General features: G+C 35.8%; 1 protein-coding gene across 2 annotated transcripts in view; it reads left to right on the top strand.

Annotated features, from left to right (window-relative positions):
• TMEM68 (transmembrane protein 68) overlaps nucleotides 1-22,651 on the top strand; it is a 49,353-nt gene that overhangs the window by 1,013 nt on the left and 25,689 nt on the right. For both annotated transcript variants that reach the window (XM_035011171.1, XM_035011172.1), the window contains exons 2-3: nucleotides 5,974-6,018; nucleotides 6,627-7,020. In XM_035011171.1, coding sequence (XP_034867062.1) covers nucleotides 6,696-7,020 — 325 coding nt within the window. In that variant the 5' untranslated portion in view covers nucleotides 5,974-6,018; nucleotides 6,627-6,695. The remainder of the gene's footprint in view (nucleotides 1-5,973; nucleotides 6,019-6,626; nucleotides 7,021-22,651) is intronic.

The raw sequence follows: 22,651 nt of genomic DNA, 5'->3' as shown, positions 1-22,651 counted from the left end.
GGTTGTGCTATTAATGCCAAAATGGCATTGTTATTTCTTTAGAATGTATAACTGAGGGTAAAATCCGGATATTTTAAGACAGTCCCTGATATTTTGGTCGCATTTACTATTGGATGGAAATAGAAGGTTAATTTTCAAATGAAATGTTTATTTCCACAATCTTACTTCTGTCTTACTTTGATGTCGGAGATAGGCTCATTTTAGTGACTCAAGGAGGTAAGAGTGCTGCACAGTTACAGATACACCGGTATAGATGTGCCACATTTGGGGGATGAGGATAGGTTAAGAAAAAAACGTAGAATAGTAATTATCAGAGTGGAAGATTTTAGCTAGAAGTCGAAGGACATTCTGGGGTTTAAAAAAAAACAAGACACAAAACCTTGAAAGGTAGTTCATAATAGAACCTAGAGTTTGAAGCTTGAATCTAAAAGGTATTGTTTTAAAGATAAAATGATTAGGTTTGCCAAATAGATTAATTTATATTAGATAAACTACTTTTAGTTTGAAGTGGAATGCTCATTCACTAGAACTGAGTCCTAAACCCCTGTTAAACAATTATTAAAAATGCAGACAGGAAAAGGGAAAATTAATTTTACTTCAGTGAGTACTTAATTTAATTGGCATTTTCAATGTATCTTCAATGTGCCTTATATACTAAAAGTAAGAAATGGATCTGCTGCCATCCATGGTGCTAAAAGTCCTGATAATAGGTGTTTAAAAATAGATTTATTTCCTTAAGGTTTTCTAGAAAACAAAAGATCCTCTATTCTGATTTAATAGTTTTTGAAATACTTTTATTTTAAAAATGTATAAAGTCAATTACAGTAAATGTTCCTCACCATCAATATCAACATGGTGATATTTTCTTTATACGTGATGCACAGGACTATGTTTAATTGTAGATTTTTTTTTTTTTTGTTAGGAAATGACCTGGAATTTTGGTAATTAAAATATTGTATCTCCTCCAAAACATCTTTTAACAATTATATTTTTTAATTGGATTAAAATAAATGGGTATGGAGTCAAATATAGTCTGTGTTAAATTGGAGGGGGAGAAGGGCTAGGCATAAGTAGAGGGAAGACAGAGATTGGAATCTTAACATTTTCAGCCTTTCTGTAAGAGAGAGAGAGGGAGGGAGGGAGATGTTAAAGAAAAGTGTAATGAAAACCAGAGTAGGAAGTAGGAGAATTGGGTTTTAATTTTGGCCCTTGGTTCTTCACTGAATTAATTTAGTAACTTTGGGCAAGTCAACTTGGCTCTCTCTTTTTAACTGGTTTCTGCAAAATTAAGAGGTTACATTCATTGAATTCTAAAGCCATGCTCTCATATTATCAAAAGTATTTTATCAACTCAAAAGCTTGTTATTCAGACTCTTCCCATAGTTCTTGAATGGCAAGTTTTAGGGCACTGTCTTGGTCCACATCTTTTGTCAAAGATTTGAATGAACATAGTTAAGGTCTATCTTTATTTAGGTGGTACTTGTTAGGTGCCTACTATGTGCCAGTCATATTATTGTAAGTGCTTTACATATGTTTTCTCATGATTTTGTTTACCAGTGTGTCCCCCAGTGTTTAGAATAGTGTCAAGCGCAAATTATTTGCTTAGTAAACATGTTGAGTAAATGAATTAATAACCCAATGATTTAAGTCTTGTCTGAGCCATGCCCAATACACTGTATTCTGTCCCCTCTGGCCTAGTTAAGGACTGGTCTCAACAATTACTCCTCTCCTGCATCATCTGTTTCTTACTCTCCCACTGACGCATTACCATTGGTATTAAAGACTGCTATGTTTTCTTTCATCTTAAAACAACAACAAACTTGGATACTCCCTAGATACTCACCTATTTCACTGTTCCTTTTTGCATCAGCATTCCTCTGAAGAGCTGTCCATATTTTCTGTTTCCAGTTCATTTTCTCTTAGTTTTTCATGAATTTACTCTACCCGACTTTCATCCCCACTGTATCAAAATAGTTCTTAATTATCAGGGTTTGTCAATGTCTCTGTGTTGTAAAACCCAATGATCCATGATCATTTCTTAGACCTCTCCACATCATTTGAAACCGCTGAATACTCCTTTCTTCTTGAACACTTTGTTACTTTGACATTCAAGGTGCCACTCCTGGAAGGGGAATGCTGGTTCCTCATTGTTTTCCCAACTTCTAAAATGTTGAGTGCCCCAAGGCTCAGTCCTGGGGACTCTTTTTTATTCTATATTTCCTCCTTAGAAGGATCTTTTTTACTTTCATGGTTTTCATACAATCTATATGTTGCCAATTCCCAGATATATTTCTCTAAACCTGATATTCCTGCTAATCTCTATGACCAGCTGCCTATTTAAGGTCTTCACTTGGATGTCTACTAGAATATTAATACATTCAAAACTGAATTCCTGATCTTTATTACACTCTCCAACCTGTTCTTCCTGTAACTCCATCTTTGCACAAGCAAGCTAATAATGTTGATGCCAGCAATACTCACCTGGTGCTTATATAGTGGAAGGTATTCCTCTAAGCTTTTTTTTTTTTTTTAAACATATATTCTTCACAACAGTCTTACTAGACAGATACTGTTAATATCCCCACTTTACAGATGGAGAGACTGTGGCTGACTTGGTAAGTAACTTTCCTAGGTCACACAGTAAGTGGCAGAGTCTCCTGGAATACAAACCCACCTTGCCAAAAAACCGTGTAGTCATCCCAGACTTCTCTCTCTCACTTACGTTCTGTATACATTCATCAGCAATTCCTGTTGGCCGTATCTTCACAGTATATCTAGAAATTGATCATCTCTTACAGACCTTCACTCTGTCACCGTTGTCCAAGCCACTTTCATCACTTATTTCAGTTATTGCCTGAACTTCCTATTTGTTTCCTGTGCAGTGTATTCTCAACATAGCTGTCATTTAAAACCCAAGTTAGGCAGTCTCAGTCTTCTGGTGCCTTCTTCATCTCACTTAAGATAAAAGCAAGCCTACAAAGTTCTACAGTGCTACCCCTCTGCCCATTTCTGACTGCTCTCCCTATCATTCTTCCTCAGCCTGCTTCCTTGCTGCTCCTCAGACCACACCAAGTACACATCGTTTGTATTTACTTTTATTTTGGCCAGAGTTCTCGTCCAAATACCCACATAGTTTGCTTCCTCACTTCCTCAGTTCTCTGCTCAAATGTACCTTTCAGAGAGTCCTTCCTAGGCTACTATATATAACATAGCAACCCCCCTCCTACCCTCTGGCCTGCTGGAGACCTCCATTTTCCTCTTACCCTGCTGTATATTTTTCTCCATAGCACCTATCATCATCTAATGTAGTATATGTACTATTATATCCCAATTTTACAGATCTTAGCAAGTCGAGGTACGGGTGGGTTACTGTACATGCTCCTCTCAATATCAGACCACTAGAGTCAGTCATGGGGAGTGACCTGAGTGCTGAAAGGTTATGAAACTAGGATCTGAGGAGTGGTTCAAAGAATTAAGGATTCTGACCAGAAAATGGGATTTTGCAGCTCATCATAGCTTTGTTAAAACTTAAGAGTTTGTCTAATGGAAAGAGTTCTATGGTATAGAACTAGGTGCAGTAGGGAAAAGTTACAGTGAGATAAATATGTGGAAGATCTTTTTAGTAGTTTGATGGATGGTTTTGAAGATGGAATTGGACAGCTTTTCAGTTTTCTGTTGTGGAAGGGTTTAAGTCAAAATCGAGGATGACCATTCTGGAGGAGGTCCTTGCATGCAGCACTGGGCCACTGTTCAGGGACTACTTATGAAGATGTCCCTCTTTGCTGATCGGTGTCTGTACTGTGTTTGGTAAGTCAGAGTGTAATTAGGATAAGAAGTATGGTTCTATTACCAATTTGAGTCGGGGGGAAGTACTAAAGAAGGTTTTAAAATCACAACATGTTATGGTCCTGTTAAAATCAGAAATGAGGGCGCCTGGGTGGCTCAGATGGTTAAGCGTCTGCCTTCGGCTCAGGTCATGATCTCAGGGTCCTGGGATCGAGTCCCACATCGGGCTCCCTGCTCCTTGGGAGCCTGCTTCTCCCTCTGCCTCTCTCTCTCTGTCTCTCATGAATAAATAAATAAAATCTTTAAAAAAAAAAATCAGAAATGAGACCAGATTATTAGGGCAATTGTATTAAGCAGTAAGGGTCAGATCATCAAAATGATTGGTTTTTAGGCCTAGGAACAGCTCCTTTTAACATATTTGAGAGACTGTCATAAATTTTAATTTATTAGCAATATTTAAAATCTCTTTTTCTGTTGAGGTGTAATTCACCATAACATTGACCGTTTTAAAATGTACAACTTCATGGTTTTTAGGGTATTCCCAAGGTTGCACAACCATCATTACTATCTAATTCTGGAACCTTTTCATTATTCCCAAAAGACACCTCTGTTTCCATTAGCGGTCACTTCTCATTGCCCCCTCCCCCAGCCCCTGGCAGCCACTTACCTTTCTGTCTTTATTGATTAGCCTATTCTGGGTATTTCATATAAATGGAATCATACAGAACGTGGCCTTTAGTGTTTGGCTTTTTAAATCTAGTATGTTTTCAAGGTTCATGCCTATTGTAGCATGAACCATTACCTCTTTCCTTTTTATGGCTGAATAATATTCTTTTGTAGGGGTGGAGCATATTTTATTGATCCGTTCATCAGTTGATGGACATTTGTGTTGTTTTCACTTTTGGACCCTTAGGTGTAGTTTTGCTATCAACATTCATATATGAATTTCTGTGTGAATGCATGTTTTCAGTTTTCTGGGATACGTATCTAGGAGTAGAATTGTTGGGTCATAAGGTAACTCTATGTTTAGCTTTTTGAGAAACCGCCAAATGGATTTCCACAGTGTTGCACATTTTACATTCCCACCAGCAATGCATGAGGTTCTAATTTCTCCACATCACTTACTTTCCATTTTTGTGATTCCAGCCCTCCCAGTGGGGGAAGCTCTCATTTTAAAAGTAGTAAGTTTCACTATGTTTATGTTGCCTTCTAAATTTTCAAACCCTGATACATTAAGGGTTCAAGTCTTTAGATGGATTGATGAGAATATGATGTAATTAAAGCCCACATCATTGTATGGTGACAGATGGTAGCTACAGTTGTGGTGAGCACAGCATAACATATAGAGTTGTCAAATCACTATGTTATATACCTGAAACAAAAATTGTGTGTCAACTATACTTCAGGAAAAAAAAAAAATAAAGCCCAGATTGTGGGCTTAATGTGTGTTGTGTTTACCTTCTGTTACCATAGCAGGCCTACATTTCTCACAAGTAAATGCTGTTGGTTACAAGGAAATTAAATTAGACTAAGTCTTCCATCCCTGGAGGACTAAGTCAAAGTGTATGCCCTGTTAATAAGTCAGTCAGCAAGACAATCTTGGCATAAAGACAACATATATTGCTCTTGTATATCTGTCTCTCCCTCCCTCTCCATCCCTTTCTTTATTTACTCATTTCCTGTCTCAGCTATAAAGGGTTTGAGATGATTTTCATAAAGATTATGTAGCATGGAGTAATGACAAAATATCTCTAAGAATAGAATCAGAACCAGGGAAGATAGGAATGAAAGAAGGAAATTTTGTGTAGGACAACACGATCGTTAAGACCTAATGTAATTATCTCATTGAATATCCATATTTGACATCAGCTTATTATCTGGCAAAGTTACTAAGAAGAGACATGGTCAGTTACACATTTTACCTTCATACTTTTTCTCCAAAGAAGCAAAGGTTTTTATAGCTCTGAATTTTAAAAAAAGTCTCAGGTGGGTTTTTATGTAATGGAAATAAATCGTGTGTAGAGCTGTCCTCATTAAAGCACTGGTAACATGAGTATAATTTTTAACTGTGATACACTAGTGTGGGGCTATAATATTTGTCACACATTGTGAATGTCTCTTGCTATTTATTTTATGGACACTTTAGGTATTAATATTTTTCTTCCATTTGTATTCTCTGTTTTCCAGAACACATACACTGAAGCTTGGGACAAGATATTTACCTAATTTCTGGTAAGTTAAGTGACTGGTTTAGAGCTAAGTGACATGAAATAATTATACGGCTATAGTTTTAGTCATTGAACATTTAAGAGAAATTTTAGTGACTATAAGATAAAAATGGCAGGGATAAATTTTTATTATTGCATAATGTTAAAAGAACAGAGAATTTTTTGTGAACCTGCTTGTAAAAGACAGTAGCCAAAAATGTAGGTCGTCATTTCCTAAAGAATTGGATTACTTTTATTGAATCACATATTGATGCTTTCCTTTGTGAAGAACAGTTATCTCAACATAACCTAGTTTAAGATAGAAACTTAGTATGATCCACTTAAGATGTAAGTCAAATTATTAGGATCAATCTGAAATTTCATTCTTCATCAGGTTTATTTTTCTCTCTCAATTATAGCTTGTGAGTTACTTCAAAAGCTAACCCTGACATGCTTCGTGAGCATGCAAATGAAACCTTATAATTTTCACATTGAAGTCTGCAACAAAGTTAACCATTAACAATCTACTCATTTTTGGTATTAAGAAATGATTCTATGCAGTATTTATGTAGACTAAAACATTTAACTTTTCAGCTGTGAAGAGAATAACACTGGATTATTTTTCCCTTCTAGTGGCCAAATTAAAGACCTACCATGACAATGAAGAAAGAGACTGAATTTGTCATTTTCACCTAAAGAAAAATGATAGACAAAAATCAAACCTGTGGTATAGGACAGGATTCTATGCCCTATATGACTTGTCTGATTCACATACTTGAAGAATGGTTTGGTGTGGAGCAGTTGGAGGACTATTTGAATTTTGCAAACTATCTCTTGTGGGTTTTTACACCACTAATACTTTTAATACTTCCTTACTTTACTATCTTTCTTCTCTATCTTACTATTATTTTCTTACACATTTATAAGAGGAAGAATGTATTAAAAGAAGCCTACTCTCATAATTTATGGGATGGTGCAAGGAAGACGGTGGCAACTCTCTGGGATGGACATGCAGCAGTTTGGCATGGTAAGCAAGATGATTTTGCTGTCTGTGTGTGGCTGTTCATGTGTGTGGCACTGAAACTGTATTATCATCCCATTTTATTGATCAATACTGAAAAATATAAGGGATATTTACTATTTCCTTTTATCTCTTTGCATGCATATGTCTTTCTTAAAATGAGTTTTTCCAAACACATTAATTTCCATTAAACAAAGAACCATACAACAGTGTAAGCTCTTACTATAACCTAAAATATTAAAGTTTATATGTAAGACATCTGAAAGACTAAGAAACTAATTAAAACTGTATAGAAACCTGTAGAAATCTGCTTTAATTATTTAGTATTTAATTGCATTTTGTTCAAAATAAGTTTGACTTATTTTTGTGTAGTGTATTTTTAAAAAAATGAATATTAACTAATAATATTAAATATAATTTGTATACCATAATTTACCCATTTCCTGTTTGATTCATTTCAGAGGTCATATGTCTCTTGAATAAATGAGATAGCAACAAGTTTCTCTCTAGGGTATTTATCCTTTTCTTTATCATTTGAGAGATTGTGTTGTTTTACGTTTAATGATTGGTGTGGTTCTTTGGATAACATGAAAATTACCCTCTTGTGGCCTATTATCAAGGACTTGGTGTCTTTTTCTACCAATATTTATCTTATCTGTTGGTCATTTTTGCATTGGAACTATAAAAAAATAGAATTCAGTAGGTGTGTAACAAAGTTGTACTTTCTGTTTCATTTTGGGCATCAAAGTCATTTCACAGAAAGATGCAGAAGTACAGATTTTGAAATAGATACCAGAGGATATATACCACGGGAGTACAAGGCTGCTATTAGCAAAGATCACCAGTGACATGCTTATTAGGCCAGTGTGTCATCATTTTAATGCTACATGCAGTCTTATAAAGTCTTTTTTGAGCACTTCTTATGCCACACACTGTCGAATGTTTAACATACATTCTTCTAAAACTTAGAATAGATTCTACATCTTATCTCATTTTACAGATTTCCTGTGAGGAAGTTGAGGAACAGAGAGATTGTTATTTGCCCAAGACACACTAGGAAGCTAGGAAGTAGACAGGATACAATCTCAGCTCCAGAGCCTGTCCTCGTGATCTGTGCTGTGGTCAGTTTGTCCCAGGTTGGGAATTCAGGGTCAAAAGTAGTGGTATTCAGCAGGTTTGCAAACAGGAGCCATATGCCTTTGATGTATTGAATTCTGAATATTACTCATTAATACTAATGCTCTCGCCAGTCATTACAACTCTCATGCCCTTTTATGGTTGTTTTACATGAGACAAGATGATACTTCAGCATATCACACGTGTACATGTGCAGAGACTGCACCTTTGTAGGCTGCTGTTGGTTTATTGTCTTTAATACGGTCACACACAACTTAAGTGGCATTGTTTCCAATGTTTGTTGGGAATATATATCCCCCTCCCAAATATATATCCCCTATATTTCAGGATAATGTATATCATAAGGAATTTGAGTTTATTTCGATTTCAGGAAACATGATTTAACTTAGATAACTTCAAGCACTAAGCTTATTTTGTAGTAGAATATAATTTTGAGGTGTTTTTATCTTTCTGAGGTAATTTTTTTATACCCTTTTATTTTTTAAATTTTATTTTATTATGTTATGTTAGTCACCATACAATACATCATTAGTTTTTGATGTAGTGATCCGTGATTCATTGTTTTCATATAACACCCAGTGCTCCATGCAATACGTGCCCTCCTTAATACCCATCACTGGACTAACCCATCTCCCTCCCCCAAAACCCTCAGTTTGTTTCTCAGAGTCCATAGTCGCTCATGGTTCATCTTTCCCTCCGATTTCCCCCCCTTCATTTTTCCCTTCATTCTCCTAATGTCCTCCATGTTATTCCTTACATTCCACAAATAAGTGAAACCGTATGATAATGGACTTTCTCTGCTTGATTTATTTCACTTAGCATGATCTCCTCCAGTCCCATCTATCTTGATGTAAAAGTTGGGTATTCATTCTTTCTGACAGCTGAGTAATATTCCATTGTATATATGGACCACATCTTCTTTATCCATTCATCTGTTGAAGGGCATCTTGGCTCTTTTCACAGTTTGACTATTGTGAACATTGCTGCTATGCACATTGGGGTGCATATGGCCCTTCTTTTCACTACATTTGTGTCTTTGGGGTAAATACCCAGTAGTGCAATTGCTGGGTCATAGGGTAGCTCTATTTTTAATTTTTTGTTTTCCAGACTGGCTGTACCAACTTGCATTCCCACCAACAGTGTAAGAGGGTTCCCCTTTCTCCACAACCTCTCCAACATTTGTTGTTTCTTGCCTTGTCAATTTTTGCCATTTTAACTGGTGTACGGTGGTATCTCAATGTGGTTTGATTTGAATTTCCCTGATGGCTAATGGTGATGAACATTTTTTCATGTGTCTGTTAGCTATTTGTATGTCTTCTTCGGAGAAGTGTCTGTTCATATCTTCTGCCCATTTTTTGACTTGATTATTTGTTTTTTGGGTGTTGAGTTTGAGAAGTTCTTTATAGATCTTGAATACCAGCCCTTTATCTGTAGTGTCATTTGCAAATATCTTCTCCCATTCTGTGGGTTGCCTCTTAGTTTTGTTGACTGTTTCCTTTGCTGTGCAAAAGCTTTTTATCTTGATGAAGTCTCAAAAGTTCATTTTTGCTTTTGTTTCACTAGCCTTTGGAGATGTATCTTGAAAGAAGTTGCTGTGGCTGATGTCAAAGAGGTTACTGCCTATGTTCTCCTCTAGGATTTTGATGGATTTCTGTCTCACATTGAGGTCTTTCATCCATTTTGAGTTTATCTTTGTGTATGGTGTTAGAGAATGGTTGAGTTTCATTCTTCTGCATGTGGCTGTCCAATTTTCCCAGCACCATTTATTGAAGAGGCTGTCTTTTTTCCATTGCATATTTTTTCCTGCTTTGTCGAAGATTATTTGACCATAGAGTTGAGGGTCCATATCTGGGCTCTCTATTCTGTTCCATTGGTCTATATGTCTGTTTTTGTCCAGTACCATCCTGTCTTGGTGATCACTGCTTTGTAATATAGCTTGAAATTGGGCAACGTGATGCCCCCAGCTTTGTTTTTCTTTTTCAACATTTCCTTGGCGATTCAGGGTCTTTTCTGATTCCATACAAATTTATGACTGTTTGTTCCAGCACTTTGAAAAATGTCATTGGAATTTTGATCGGGATGGCATTGAAGGTGTAGATTGCTCTGGGTAGCACAGACATTTTAACAGTGTTTATTCTTCCAATCCATGAGCATGGAATGTTTTTCCATCTTTTTGTGTCTTCTTCAATTTATTTCATGAGTGTTCTGTAGTTCCTAGAGTATAGATCCTTTACCTCTTTGGTTGGGTTGATTCCGAGGTATCTTATGGTTTTTGGTGCTATAGTAAATGGAATCGTTTCTCTAATTTCCCTTTCTACAGTTGCATTGTTAGTGTATAAGAAAGCAACTGATTTGTGTGCATTGATTTTATATCCTGCCACATTACTGAATTGCTGTATGAGTTCTAGTAATTTGGGGGTGGAGTCTTTTGGGTTTTCCACATAAAGTATCATGTTATCTGCGAAAAGAGAGAGTTTGACTTCTTCTTTGCCAATCTGAATACCTTTTATTTCTTTTTGTTGTCTGATTGCTGTTGCTAGGACTTCTAGTACTATGTTGAACAATAGTGGCGAGAGTGGGCATCCTTGACGTGTTCCTGATCTTAAGGGAAAGGCTCTCAGCTTTTCCCCATTGAGGATGATATTCACTGTGGGTTTTTCATAGGTGGATTTTATGAACTTGAGGAATGTTCCCTCTATCCCTACACTCTGAAGAGTTTTAATCAGGAAAGGATGCTGTATTTTGTCAAATGCTTTTTCTGCATCAATTGAGAGGACCATGGGTTCTTCTCTCTCCTCTTATTAATGTGTTCTATCACATTGATTGATTTGCGAATGTTGAACCACCCTTGCATCCTGGGGATAAATCCCACTTGGTTGTGGTGATGATCCTTTTAATTTATTGTTGGATCCTATTAGCTAGGATTTGGTCGAGGATTTTGGAATCCATATTCATCAGGGATATCAGTCTGAAATTCTCCTTTTTGATGGGGTCTTTGCCTGGTTTGGGTATTAAGGTAATGCTGGCCTCATAGAATGAGTCTGGAAGCTTTCCTTCTGTTTCTATTTTTTGAAACAGCTTCAGTAGAATAGGTATTATTTCTTCTTTGAAAGTTTGGTAGAATTCCCCAGGGAATCCATCAGACTCTTGTTTTTTTGGAGGTTTTTGATCACTGCTTCAATCTCATTACTGGTTATTGGCCTATTCAGGTTGTCAGTTTCTTCCTGTTTCAGTTTTGGCAGTTTGTAGGTTTCCAGGAAGGCCTCCATTTCATCCAGATTGCTCAGTTTATTGGTATATATTTGTTGATAATAATTTCTAATAATTGTTTCTATTTCCTTGCTGTTAGTTATGATCTCTCCCCTTTCATTCATAATTTTATTAATTTGGGTCCTTTCTCTTTTCTTTTGGATAAGTCTGGCCAGTGGTTTATCAATCTTATTAATTCTTTCAAAGAACCAGCTTCTAGTTTCGTTGATCTGATCTACTGTGTTTCTGGTTTCTAATTCATTGATCTCTGCTCTAATCTTAATCATTTCTCTTCTAATGCGTGGCTTAGGCATCGTTTGTTGCTTTTTCTCTAGTTCTTTAAGGTGTAGAGTTAGTTGGTAAATTCAGGATTTTTCAGTTTTTTTGAGTGAGGCTTGGATGGCTATGTATTTCCCCTTTAGGATTGCCTTTGCAGTATCCTATAAGCTTTGGACCAATGTGTTTTCATTCTCATTGGTTGCCATGAATTGTTTAAGTTCTTTGATTTCCTGGTTGACCCAAACATTCTTGAGCAGAGTGGTCTTTAGCTTCCAAGTGTTTGAATTTCTGCCAAATTTTTTCTTGTGATTGAATTCCAGTTTTAGAGCATTATGGTCTGAGAATATGGAGGGAATAATCTCAGTCTTTTGGTATTGGTTGAGACCTGACTTGTGACCCAGTATGTGTTCTATTCTGGAGAAAGTTCCATGTGTGCTCGAGAAGAATGAGTATTCTGTTGTTTTAGGGTGGAATGTTCTGTAAATATCTATGAGGTCCATCTGGTCCAGTGTGTCATTCAAAGCTCTTGTTTCTTTGTTGATTTTCTGTGGAGAGTGGAGTATTGAGCTTTCTGAGATATTTTTAAATACGCATTTATGGCTCAGAGGAAGTAAAATATATAGTTCTTAGTCTGTTTTAATTTTTTTATGGTAACTTGACATTATATTTTATTAGGATAAGTGATACTCTTTTAAAAGTGATTTTTCCTTATTCAGCCATTAAAAAAACGAGGAAATCCTGCCATTTATAACAACATGGATGGACCTTGAAGGCATTATGCTAAGTGAGATAAGTCAGAGAAAGACAAATACTGTATCATTTCACTTATATGTGGCATCTAAAAAAGAAAAAACCCAAACTCATTGAAAAAGAGGTCAGACTTACGGTTATCAGAGGCAGACGTTGGAGAAGGGGGATTGGAGGAGGGTGGTCAAAGGTACAAATTTCCAGTTATTAGATAAATAAGTTCTAGGGATATAATGTACAACGTGACTATAGCTAACAGTGCTGTACAATATATAGTAAAGTTTTTAAGAGTAAATCCTAAGAGTTCTTATCACAAGGAGAAAAAATTTATTTCTTTATTCTTATCTATATGAGATGATGAATGTTAGCTGAACCTACTGTGGTAATAATCATTTCACAATATATGTAATTCAAACCATGATACTGTTTGCCTTCAGCTTACACAGTGATACATACCAATTGTTTCTCAATAAAACTGGAAAAAGTGATTTTCTTTGCCCTGTTGTTTAGTGACATATATAAAAGGCATTTGTGTGCATATTTGGATTTTGTATTGGTATCAAATCAGTTTTAATTCATGCTTTTTAAAAGAATCTTCAAAGGAATTTTTTAACTAATAAATATGTTCATTGTAAAAAAAAAGTGGCAAAAAAACATAAGGAAAATGATGGTCACCTAAAATTTACTATTGCACTTGAATTTTGTTAATATTGTGGTGTGTTTATAATTTTTTATATGTGCTGCCAACTAGTATTTTTCATGTCACTAAGCCTTAGTGACTTCTAATGACTACATGGAACTCTGTAAATCTTAATGAATTTAGTCAGTTATCTGTTGAACCATCACTTATAATTTGTTCACTATAAGTATCTTTGTATAAGAATCTATCCAGTGTGGGGCGCCTGGGTGGCTTAGTTGGTTAAGCGACTGCCTTCGGCTCAGGTCATGATCCTGGAGTCCCTGGATCAAGTCCCTGGATCGAGTCCCGCATCGGGTTCCCTGCTCGGCAGGGAGTCTGCTTCTCCCTCTGACCCTCCCCCCTCTCATGTGCTCTCTCTCATTCTCTCTCAAATAAATAAATAAAATCTTTAAAAAAAAAAAAGAATCTATCCAGTGTTTTCTGTTTTGAAGTTGTATTTTATGTCATACTGTACATAATTTAATGTTCTGTCATTTTTCAAAAAATTCCTGATTCTTATTTGCTGCATAATATAATGCCTATAGTAAATCAAAAAATATTAATTTGATGTTTCTTAAATACCTACATTTCTAGGCAGTTTGCTTGGCGGTAGGTTGATGAAATCCCTACCCCCAAGTTAGCTTTTAAACTATTAAAAATTTTGACTTATTTTTCAAAAAAACATTATTCCTAGAAAATATGAATATTTTTAAAAGCTGGACTTTTAATATTTAATATTTCCCCTGAAAATTAGTAGGATCAGGAAGAGTCCTCAGTAAGATATCTAGATGTTTTTGAGAAAAGTAAAAGCTATATATTTTAGCACAACTGTAAAGGTGAGGACTGTAACTTTCACCTTAGGGAAGTAAGGAATATTTCATTTTGGGGCTTTTAGTTGTTTTTTTTTTTTTAAAGATTTTATTTATTTATTTGAGTGAGAGAGAGCGAGCGAGAGCATGAACAGGGGGAGGGGCAGAGGGAGAAGGAGAAGCAGACTCCACACTGAGCAGAGAGCCCGATGTAGGGCTTGATCCCAGGACACTGAGATCATGACCTGAACCTAACTGACTGAGCCACCCAGATGCCCTTAGTTATTTGTTTTATCTTGTTTTATTTTGTTTGTTTTACAAGGGAAATTTACTTCATTGTCTGAAAATATGTATGCTTACCTAATGCTGTCATAACTGGTTAAATTCATTGGCAATACAAAATTTTTGAAAAATACGATGGTTTGATTAAGTAGGCTGGTTTATGGTTTATTATTTGTTATATGAGTTAGAGTTTTATTTATTTATTTTTAAAAATTTTATTTATTTGACAGAGAGAGAGACAGCAAGAGAGGGAACACAGCAGAGGGAGTGGGAGAGGGAGAAGCAGGCTTCCCGCGGAGCAGGGAGCCCGATGTGGGACTCGATCCCAGGACCCCGGGATCATGACCTGAGCCGAAGGCAGACGCTTAACGACTGAGCCACCCAGGTGCCCCGAGTTAGAGTTTTTTTTAAATGGGCCATAATAGCACAAACTTAACTTTCTTTTACTTTATATTTTATTATTATTTCATAAAGAAATGAATACATTTTATTCACTAAAAGAGTCCTATAAATTAAACAGTATGTAGCGAAGTCTATTAATTAAATTGAGGTATTAAGAGACATCTCCTCTCTACTTCAGTTGGTAAAGCATTTCCTTTAACCTCTTCTCTTGTCTTTTATTGAGTGAGGGACTGCCTGAGCTTAAAACCAGGTTCTCCCCAACTACTGGCTGCTGGCCTTGACAAGTTACCTAACTCCTTTTCCCACTTCCCCCTCTCCTTTCTTCTCCCTGCCTTTTGCAACCATTATGATTTTTTCTAAAACATTTAGAATTACAGAGAAGTTGCAAAAATATATTTTTTCCTGCATATTTTTCATCCACCTTCCCCTAATGTTAACATCTTACATAACCATTTCTACAGTTATTGACTTTATAATGGTACAATACCATTAACTAAGCTACAGGTCTTACTCAACTCTTACCAGTTTTCTCACCAGTGTCCTTGTACCAGAGTCCCATGCTACATTTAGTTGTCATTGTCTCCTCCAATCTATGATGGTTATTTAGTTAGGTGTTTTGTTTTGTTTTGCTTTGTTGTGTGTGTCTTTCATATCCTTCACAGTTTTGAAGAGGACTGCTAAATTATTTTGTAGACTCTCAATTTAGATCTGATGTTTTTCATAATGAGACTGAAGTTATGCATATTTATGCATATTTGACAAGAATACCACAAAAATGATAATGTGTCCTTCTCAGTGCATTATATCAGAGGTTCATGATGTTGATATGTCTTATTACTGGTGATACTAACTTTGATTATGTGGCTAAGGAGGTGTCTCTGGGTTTCTCCACCATAAAGTTGCTATCTTTTATTTTGTAATTGATAAATATCTTGGGGAGACCACTTAAAACTATGTAAGTAAACTTCGTCCTCAAACAAGATAATGTTTTTGAACCTCATTTTCCTAAGGATTCAGTGAAATTTCATGTAAAGTAGTATTTAGCATAATTTCTATTACATACTAAATATTTAATAAATGTTAGCTGTCATAATTGTAGAGCATCTTTTTTTTTAAGATTTGTTTATTTTAGAGAGAGAGCAAGAGCACATGCAAGCAGGGGGGGCAGTGGGAGAGAGAAAGGGAGAGAATCTCAAGCAGACTCCCTGCTGAGCACGGAGCCCGACCCAGGGCTCCATCTCATGACCCTGAGATCATGAGCTGAGCTGAAATCAAGAGTTGAACGCTTAACGAACTGAGCCACCCGGGCACCCCACGAGCATCTCTCTCCAATAATTTGGATGGCACCAAAATACATTGTCTGTATCTTGATCATTATTAAGTTCAACTTAACATACCTATGTTCAGAGTCCCTAGCATTTTCAAGATATTTTTAACTATTATTTTTTAGTAAGAAATGCATTTTGCTATCAAGTATACACACACACACACACACACACACATATATATATATACTATTTCATGAAAAGTATATGTACTTTCTACAGTGATGTTTTATTTTCTATTCTACTTTCTTTTTTTTTTTTTAAGATTTTATTTATTTATTTGAGAGAGAGAGCACATGAGAGGGGGGAGGGTCAGAGGGAGAAGCAGACTCCCTGCCGAGCAGGGAGCCCGATGCAGGACTCGATTCCGGGACTCCAGGATCATGACCTGAGCCGAAGGCGGTCGCTCAACCAACTGAGCCACCCAGGCGCCCTATTCTACTTTCTTATTTAAAAAGAAAAATGCTCATAACTCACTAAAATGATTTCATAACTCACTAATAGATTGCAACCAGCATTTGCAAATCACAGATGTAGCTTAGTATGGGCATATCTGTAGTACAAGTTACAGTATAGGGCGAGAGCACAGACTTTGGAGTTAGACAAATGTGGGTTTACACCTTGGCCCCACCACTGTGTGACCTGGGCCCAGGGTCCGTACTACTCAAAATCTGCTACCCCCCACCCCCAGACAGTGGTTGGATGGACAGTGACAATTAATTGCCATTGTGATTACTTTACCTGAGCTTGTATTGTTCATGAAATCCCCTAAGTATTTGGTATACTATAGGCAGGAGATGATAGGACTGCACTTTGAAACTAACATTGGGAAGAGGGAGTGATAGATTTAAGAGGTTTTGGAGGTAAAATGTAAAGACTTGGTGACCAGGTAAATATGGAGTCTTGAGGGAAGAAGGACTAAAGTGCCCTTAAGTTTCTACTTTTTTTTTTTTTTTTTTTTAAGATTTACTTATTTGAGAGAGAGAGAGAGAGCAGGGGGGAGGAGTAGAGGGAGAGAAGCCCAAGCAGACTCCATGCTGAGTGTGGAGCCCAGCACCGGGCTCTATTCTATGACCCTAAAATCATGACCCAAGCCGAAACCAAGAGTCTGCCGCTCAATCAACTGGGCCACCCAGGTGCCCCTAATGTTTCTACTTCTGCTAGACAGGGGAACATTGGACAGGAAGCATTCCATTTAGAGGCAGTCACGTGAATGGAAGCACAAAGATGGGAAAGTATTTTTAGGGAGCCACCTTTTGTCCATATAATTCATGAAAGAATTTGACTAATAACACTTGATAGGCAGTTGGGCTCTAAAAGACCTTGAAAATGTTGGACTGGAGTGTAATCTGATGCTTTCTGAGCAGTAAATGGTATATCACATCTTTGCTTTAAGAGTGACACCATTTAATATTTGGACTTCATGTTTATTGCCACTGTGGTAAACCATAGTTTTTGTCAATAATTGAATTAACTGAATGTTTCTGCTTTCAGCTGATGATTTGGTATTATATAAGTACAATTATTTAATTTTTTTTTTAATATTCTGGAAGGCAAGAAGGAACCTCAGAAATATTCTGTGTAGTATCCTTCAAAGAAGTATTTCTTATTTCTCAAGAAATTTATCTGATGAGACAATTGATTCTTTTGGTGACTCAAGACCACCTCAGTGATTGTTCTATAGAGCCAAAAGTAAATCCAATTACTTGAATTAGAACTAGGTAATTAAAAAGAAAAGTTAAAAGTATACATAATCTCAAAAAATCATTAAATTCAATTTTTAAAAACATTATTTTAAGTCCATTTGAGATATTACCAAGTACTTTATTTTAATATTAGAATCACAGTTACCACACTTAACTTTCATCTGTTGGGTGAAGACATTATAGACTACTTCAGAAATGAATTTCCTGCTCTAAAATTTACACTGAAGTCTTCATTATTCAAGTTTGTTTCTTAGCAAATCAAATGGGGTTAAACTTAAGGAAAGAAACAGATAGTTTCAGATTTTCATATTCTGGACTTTCCTTTTGTCTCTTACACATGAACGGCGGGCTCCTTGGGACAGCTGCTCTGTGTGGGGCAGTATGGCTTTAGGAGCTTCCTTTCCTTTTCTGCTCTAGTCACTTGAGATATTCTTCCTTCTTGGCTTCCTTTTACTTTGAGCCTAATTCTGCCATTGGCCTCTAAATGCGTGTTTTTTTTCCCTTGTTTTGGGTTTTTTTTGGAGAAAGATGTCTACATTTTTATTTAATTGAATGAATTGGAGTATAAACCAAAGTTGGTGTTTCTTTTATGACATGAAAAAATAGTAATAGCAAGAACAATTTCTGTATCACTTCATAATTTTATTCCTTTTTAAAAATTGAGATATAATTAACATATTTCAGGTGTACAACATAGTGATTTCACATTTGTATATATGTGAAATGATCACCACAATGAGTAGTTAAAATACATCATCATACATAGTGACAAAAATTTTGTTTTCTTGTGATGAGGACTTTTAAGTTTTATTCTCTGAACAACTTTCAAATGTATAATACAGTATTACTGTAGTCACCATGCTGTACATTATATCACCATGACTTATTTATTTTATAACTAAAGTTTATATTTTTTGACCCCATTTTGCCCACCCCCTATCTCCTGCCTCTGGTGACCTCCAATCTCTTCTCTGTATCTGTGAGCTCATTTTTTTGTTTGTTTGCTTGTTTTTTAAAGTCCATATATAAGTGAGATCATACAGTATTTATCTTTCTCTTTCTGACTTATTTTACTTAGTATAATGCCCTCAAGGTCCATCCATGTCACAGATGATGTAAGATACTGTTCTTTTTTTTTTTTAATAGGTGGATAGTATTCCATTGTATGTATATATGCTGTATCTTTATCCGTTCATCCATTCATGGACACTTAGGTTGTTTTTATATCTTGGCTATTGGAAATAATGCTTTAAAGTGAATATGGGGATGCAGATCTCTTTTTGAATTAGTGTTTTTGTTTGCTTTGGATAAATACCCAGAAGTGGAATTGCTGGATGGTGTGATAGTTCTATTTTTAACTTTCTGAGGATCCTCCATACTGTTTTCCATAGTGATTGCACTAATTTACATTCGCACCAACAGTGCATGGGGGTCCCCTTTTCTCCATATCCTTGCCAACAGTTATTTCTTGACTTTTTGATAATAACTATTATAGCAGATATGAGGTGATAGCTCATTGTGGTTTTGATTTGCGTTTCCCTGATGATTAGTGATGTTGAACATCTTTTACATACTGGTTGGCCATCTGTATATCTTTGGAAAAATGTCTATTTAGATTCTCTGTCCATTTTTAAAATGGATTGTTTGTTTTTTTGCTATTTTTGAGTTGGGGGAGAAGTTATAGGAGTTCTTTGTGTTTTGCACATTAACTGTTTATCAGATATATCATTTGCAAATAACTGGTTGCCTTTTCATTTTATTGATGGTTTCCTTTGCTGTACAGAAGCTTTTAGTTTGATACAGTCCCATTTGTATATTTTTGTTTTTGTTGCCTTTGATTTTGGAATCAGATTTAAAAAATCATTGCCAAATCTGATGTCAGGGAGCTTACTGCCTATGTCTTCTAGGAGTTCTGTGGTTTCAGGTCTTAACGTTCAAATCTTTAATCCATTTTGAGTTAATTTTTGTGAATGAGGAAGATAGTAATGTAGTTTTATTCTTTTAAATGTGACCATCCAGTTTTCCCAACACTGTTTATTGAAGAGACTATTCTTTCCCCATTGCCTATTCTTGGTTCTTTTGTCAAAAATTAATTGACCATATTTGTATGGGTTTATTTCTGGGCTCTCTATTCTGTTCTATTGATCTGTGTGTCTGGTTTTATTTCAATACCATACTGTTTTGATTACTGTAGCTTTATAATATAGTTTGAGATGGTGCCTGCAGCTTTGTTCTTTCTCATGATTGCTTTGGCTCTTTGGGATCTTTTATGGTTTCATATAAATGTTTGGAATTGCTTGTTCCATTTCTGTGAAAAATGCCATTGAGATTTTGATAGGGATTGCATTGAATATGTAGATTGCTTTGGCTGGTATGGACATTTTAACAATATTAATTCTTCCAATCCATGAGCATGGAATATCATTTCATTTATTTGTATCTTTTTCAGTTTCTTTCATTAATATCTTAATAGTTTTCAGTGTATAGGTCTTTTACCTTTTTGGTTAAATTCATTCTAGATATTTTATTCTTTTTTATGCAATCTTAAATGAGATTGTTTTCTTAATCTTTCTTTTTGATAGTTTGTTATTAGTGTACAGAAACACAACAGATTTCTGTATATTGATTTTGTGTCCTGCAACTTTACTGAATTTGTTTATTATAACAGTCTTTTGATGGAGTGTCTAGGGTTTTCTGTATAGAATATCATGTCATCTGTAAATACTGACAGTTTTACTCCTTCCTTTCCAATTTGGATGCCTTTTATTTCTTTTTCTTGCCTAATTGCTCTGGCTAGGACTTCCAGTACTATGTTGAATAAAGGTGATAAGAGTGGGTATCCTTGTCTTATTTCTGATCTTAGAGGAAAAGCTTTCAGTTTTTCACCATTCAGTATGATGTTACTGTGGGCTTGTTATATATGGCCTTTATTATGTTGAGGTATGTTGCCTCTCTACTCACTTTGTTGAGAGTTTTTATCATAAGTGGATATTGAACTCTGTCAAATGCTTTTTCTGCATCTATTGAGATGATCATATAATTTTTATTCTTCATTTTGTTAATGTGGTCTATCACATTGATTGATTTGCAAATGTTGAACCATTTTTACATCCTTATAATAAATTCCACTTGATCATGGTATATGGTTTTTTTTAATGCATTGCTGAATTTGGTTTGCTAATATTTTGTTAAGGATTTTTACATCTATGTTCATCAAGGATATTAGCCTGTAATTTTCTTTTCTTGTGATGTCCTTGTCTGGTTTTGGTGTCAGGGTAGTGCTGGCCTTGTAAGATGAGTTTGGAAGAGTTCTCTCCTCTTTTTTGGAAGAGTTTGAGAAGATTTGGTATTAATTCCTCTTTGAGTGTTTGGTAGAATTCACTGGTGCAGCCTATCCAGTCTTGGACTTTTGTTTGTTGGGAGGTTTTTGATTACTAATTCAATCTCCTTACTAGTAATTCGTGTGTTCAGATTTTCTGTTTCTTCATGATTCAGTCTTTGAAGGTTGCATTTATCCATTTCTTGTAGGTTGTCCAGTTTCTTGGCGTATATTATTCATACTAGTCTCTTATCCTGTGTATTTCTGTGGTATCGTTGTAAGGTCCCCTCTTTGAGTTCTGATTTAATTTTTTGAGTACTCTCTTTTTCTTATGAGTCTAGCCAAAGGTTTGTCAGTTTCATTTATCTTTTCAAAGAGCCATCTCTTGATTTTTTTTTTTTTAGATTTTTATTTATTTATTTGAAAGGGAACTAGAGAGTGAGAGAGAGAGAGAGAGAGAGCATGAGCAGGGGGAGGGGCAGAGGGAGAAGCAGACTCCCTGCTGAGCAGGGAGCCAGATGTGGGGCTCAATCCCAGAACTCTGGGATATGATCTGAGTTGAAGGCAAAGGTTTATTAACCAACTGAGCCACTGAGGCACCCCATGTCTTGGTTTCATTGATCTTTTGTATTGTCTTTTTAGTGTTTATTTCACTTATTTCCCTTCTCGCTCTATTTCCTTCCTTCTATAACTTTGTCCTTTTTATAGTTTCTTGAGGTGTAGTTAGGTTGTTTATTTGAGATTTTTCTTATTTTCTTGAGATAGGCATTTATCACTGTGAACTTCCCTCTTAGAACCACTTTTGCTATATCCCACAGGTTTTGTTATGGTATATTTCCATTTTCATTTGTCTCAAGGTATTGTTTATTCTCTTTTGATTTCTTCATTGACTCATGGGCTGTTCAGTAGGCTTTTTTCTTTTTGCTGGGACCGGCTGAGCCTGAGGTCCACGTGGCACCTGACAGCAGTGAGATGGGAAGGAAAAACAGATCTTATGACTAGAGCCATGCTCACATTTCATCTGCTACCCAGAGTATAAGTTCCAACTCTTGTGATAAAATATGCAGGGCATTTTCCTCTGAAGCATTGGTGGAGTTTACTTAAATCTTTTATATTCCCCACAAACACCAATAGCACAGGATTGCCTTAAAAAATGTGTTGGTATAGCAGTGTAAAGGGCAGTAGGCAGGTTAATCTCTTTAGCTGGCAGAGGAGAAAAAAAGTATGGACAGGAAGCCAATGTAAACTGGGTCATGTTAGAAGGAAGCCTCCAGAGGTCGCCCCCCTCCCCATCTCCACCAACCTTTCATCTTGTCATTTGCTTGTCTTACTGAAACTCTTGTTCCCCTTATAGAGACTTGGAATAGGGTTAACAATGTGGCAGGAAGGAGAGATAAGGGGTGGCACGAGTCTTTAATTTCACTTGTAGTACAGGAGAGATGTTTTCTTGACATCTAGTTCAAATTTCTCATCACAGTTTTTTCCCCTGCATGTAGTAGTTAGATTTTATAAATCATTTTTGTTTTTGATGAATAAAATGGGGGGAATTTCTAAAATATAATTTATATGTTTGTGAATGAAACAAAAGTTTGCAACATTAGTAAGTTACCCATTTTTATATAACAGTTTAAATGATGTTTTATTTTGCATTGGGTCAAGAGTTTCTTAAGAGTTTTATTTTTATCAATGAATTATTTAGTATG

This window comes from Mirounga leonina, unplaced genomic scaffold (assembly GCF_011800145.1).
Source record: "Mirounga leonina isolate KUSES-001 unplaced genomic scaffold, KU_Mleo_1.0 Mir_165, whole genome shotgun sequence".
NCBI classification, from domain to species: Eukaryota; Metazoa; Chordata; class Mammalia; order Carnivora; family Phocidae; genus Mirounga; species Mirounga leonina.
This window is presented reverse-complemented; position numbering and strand designations above follow the sequence as displayed.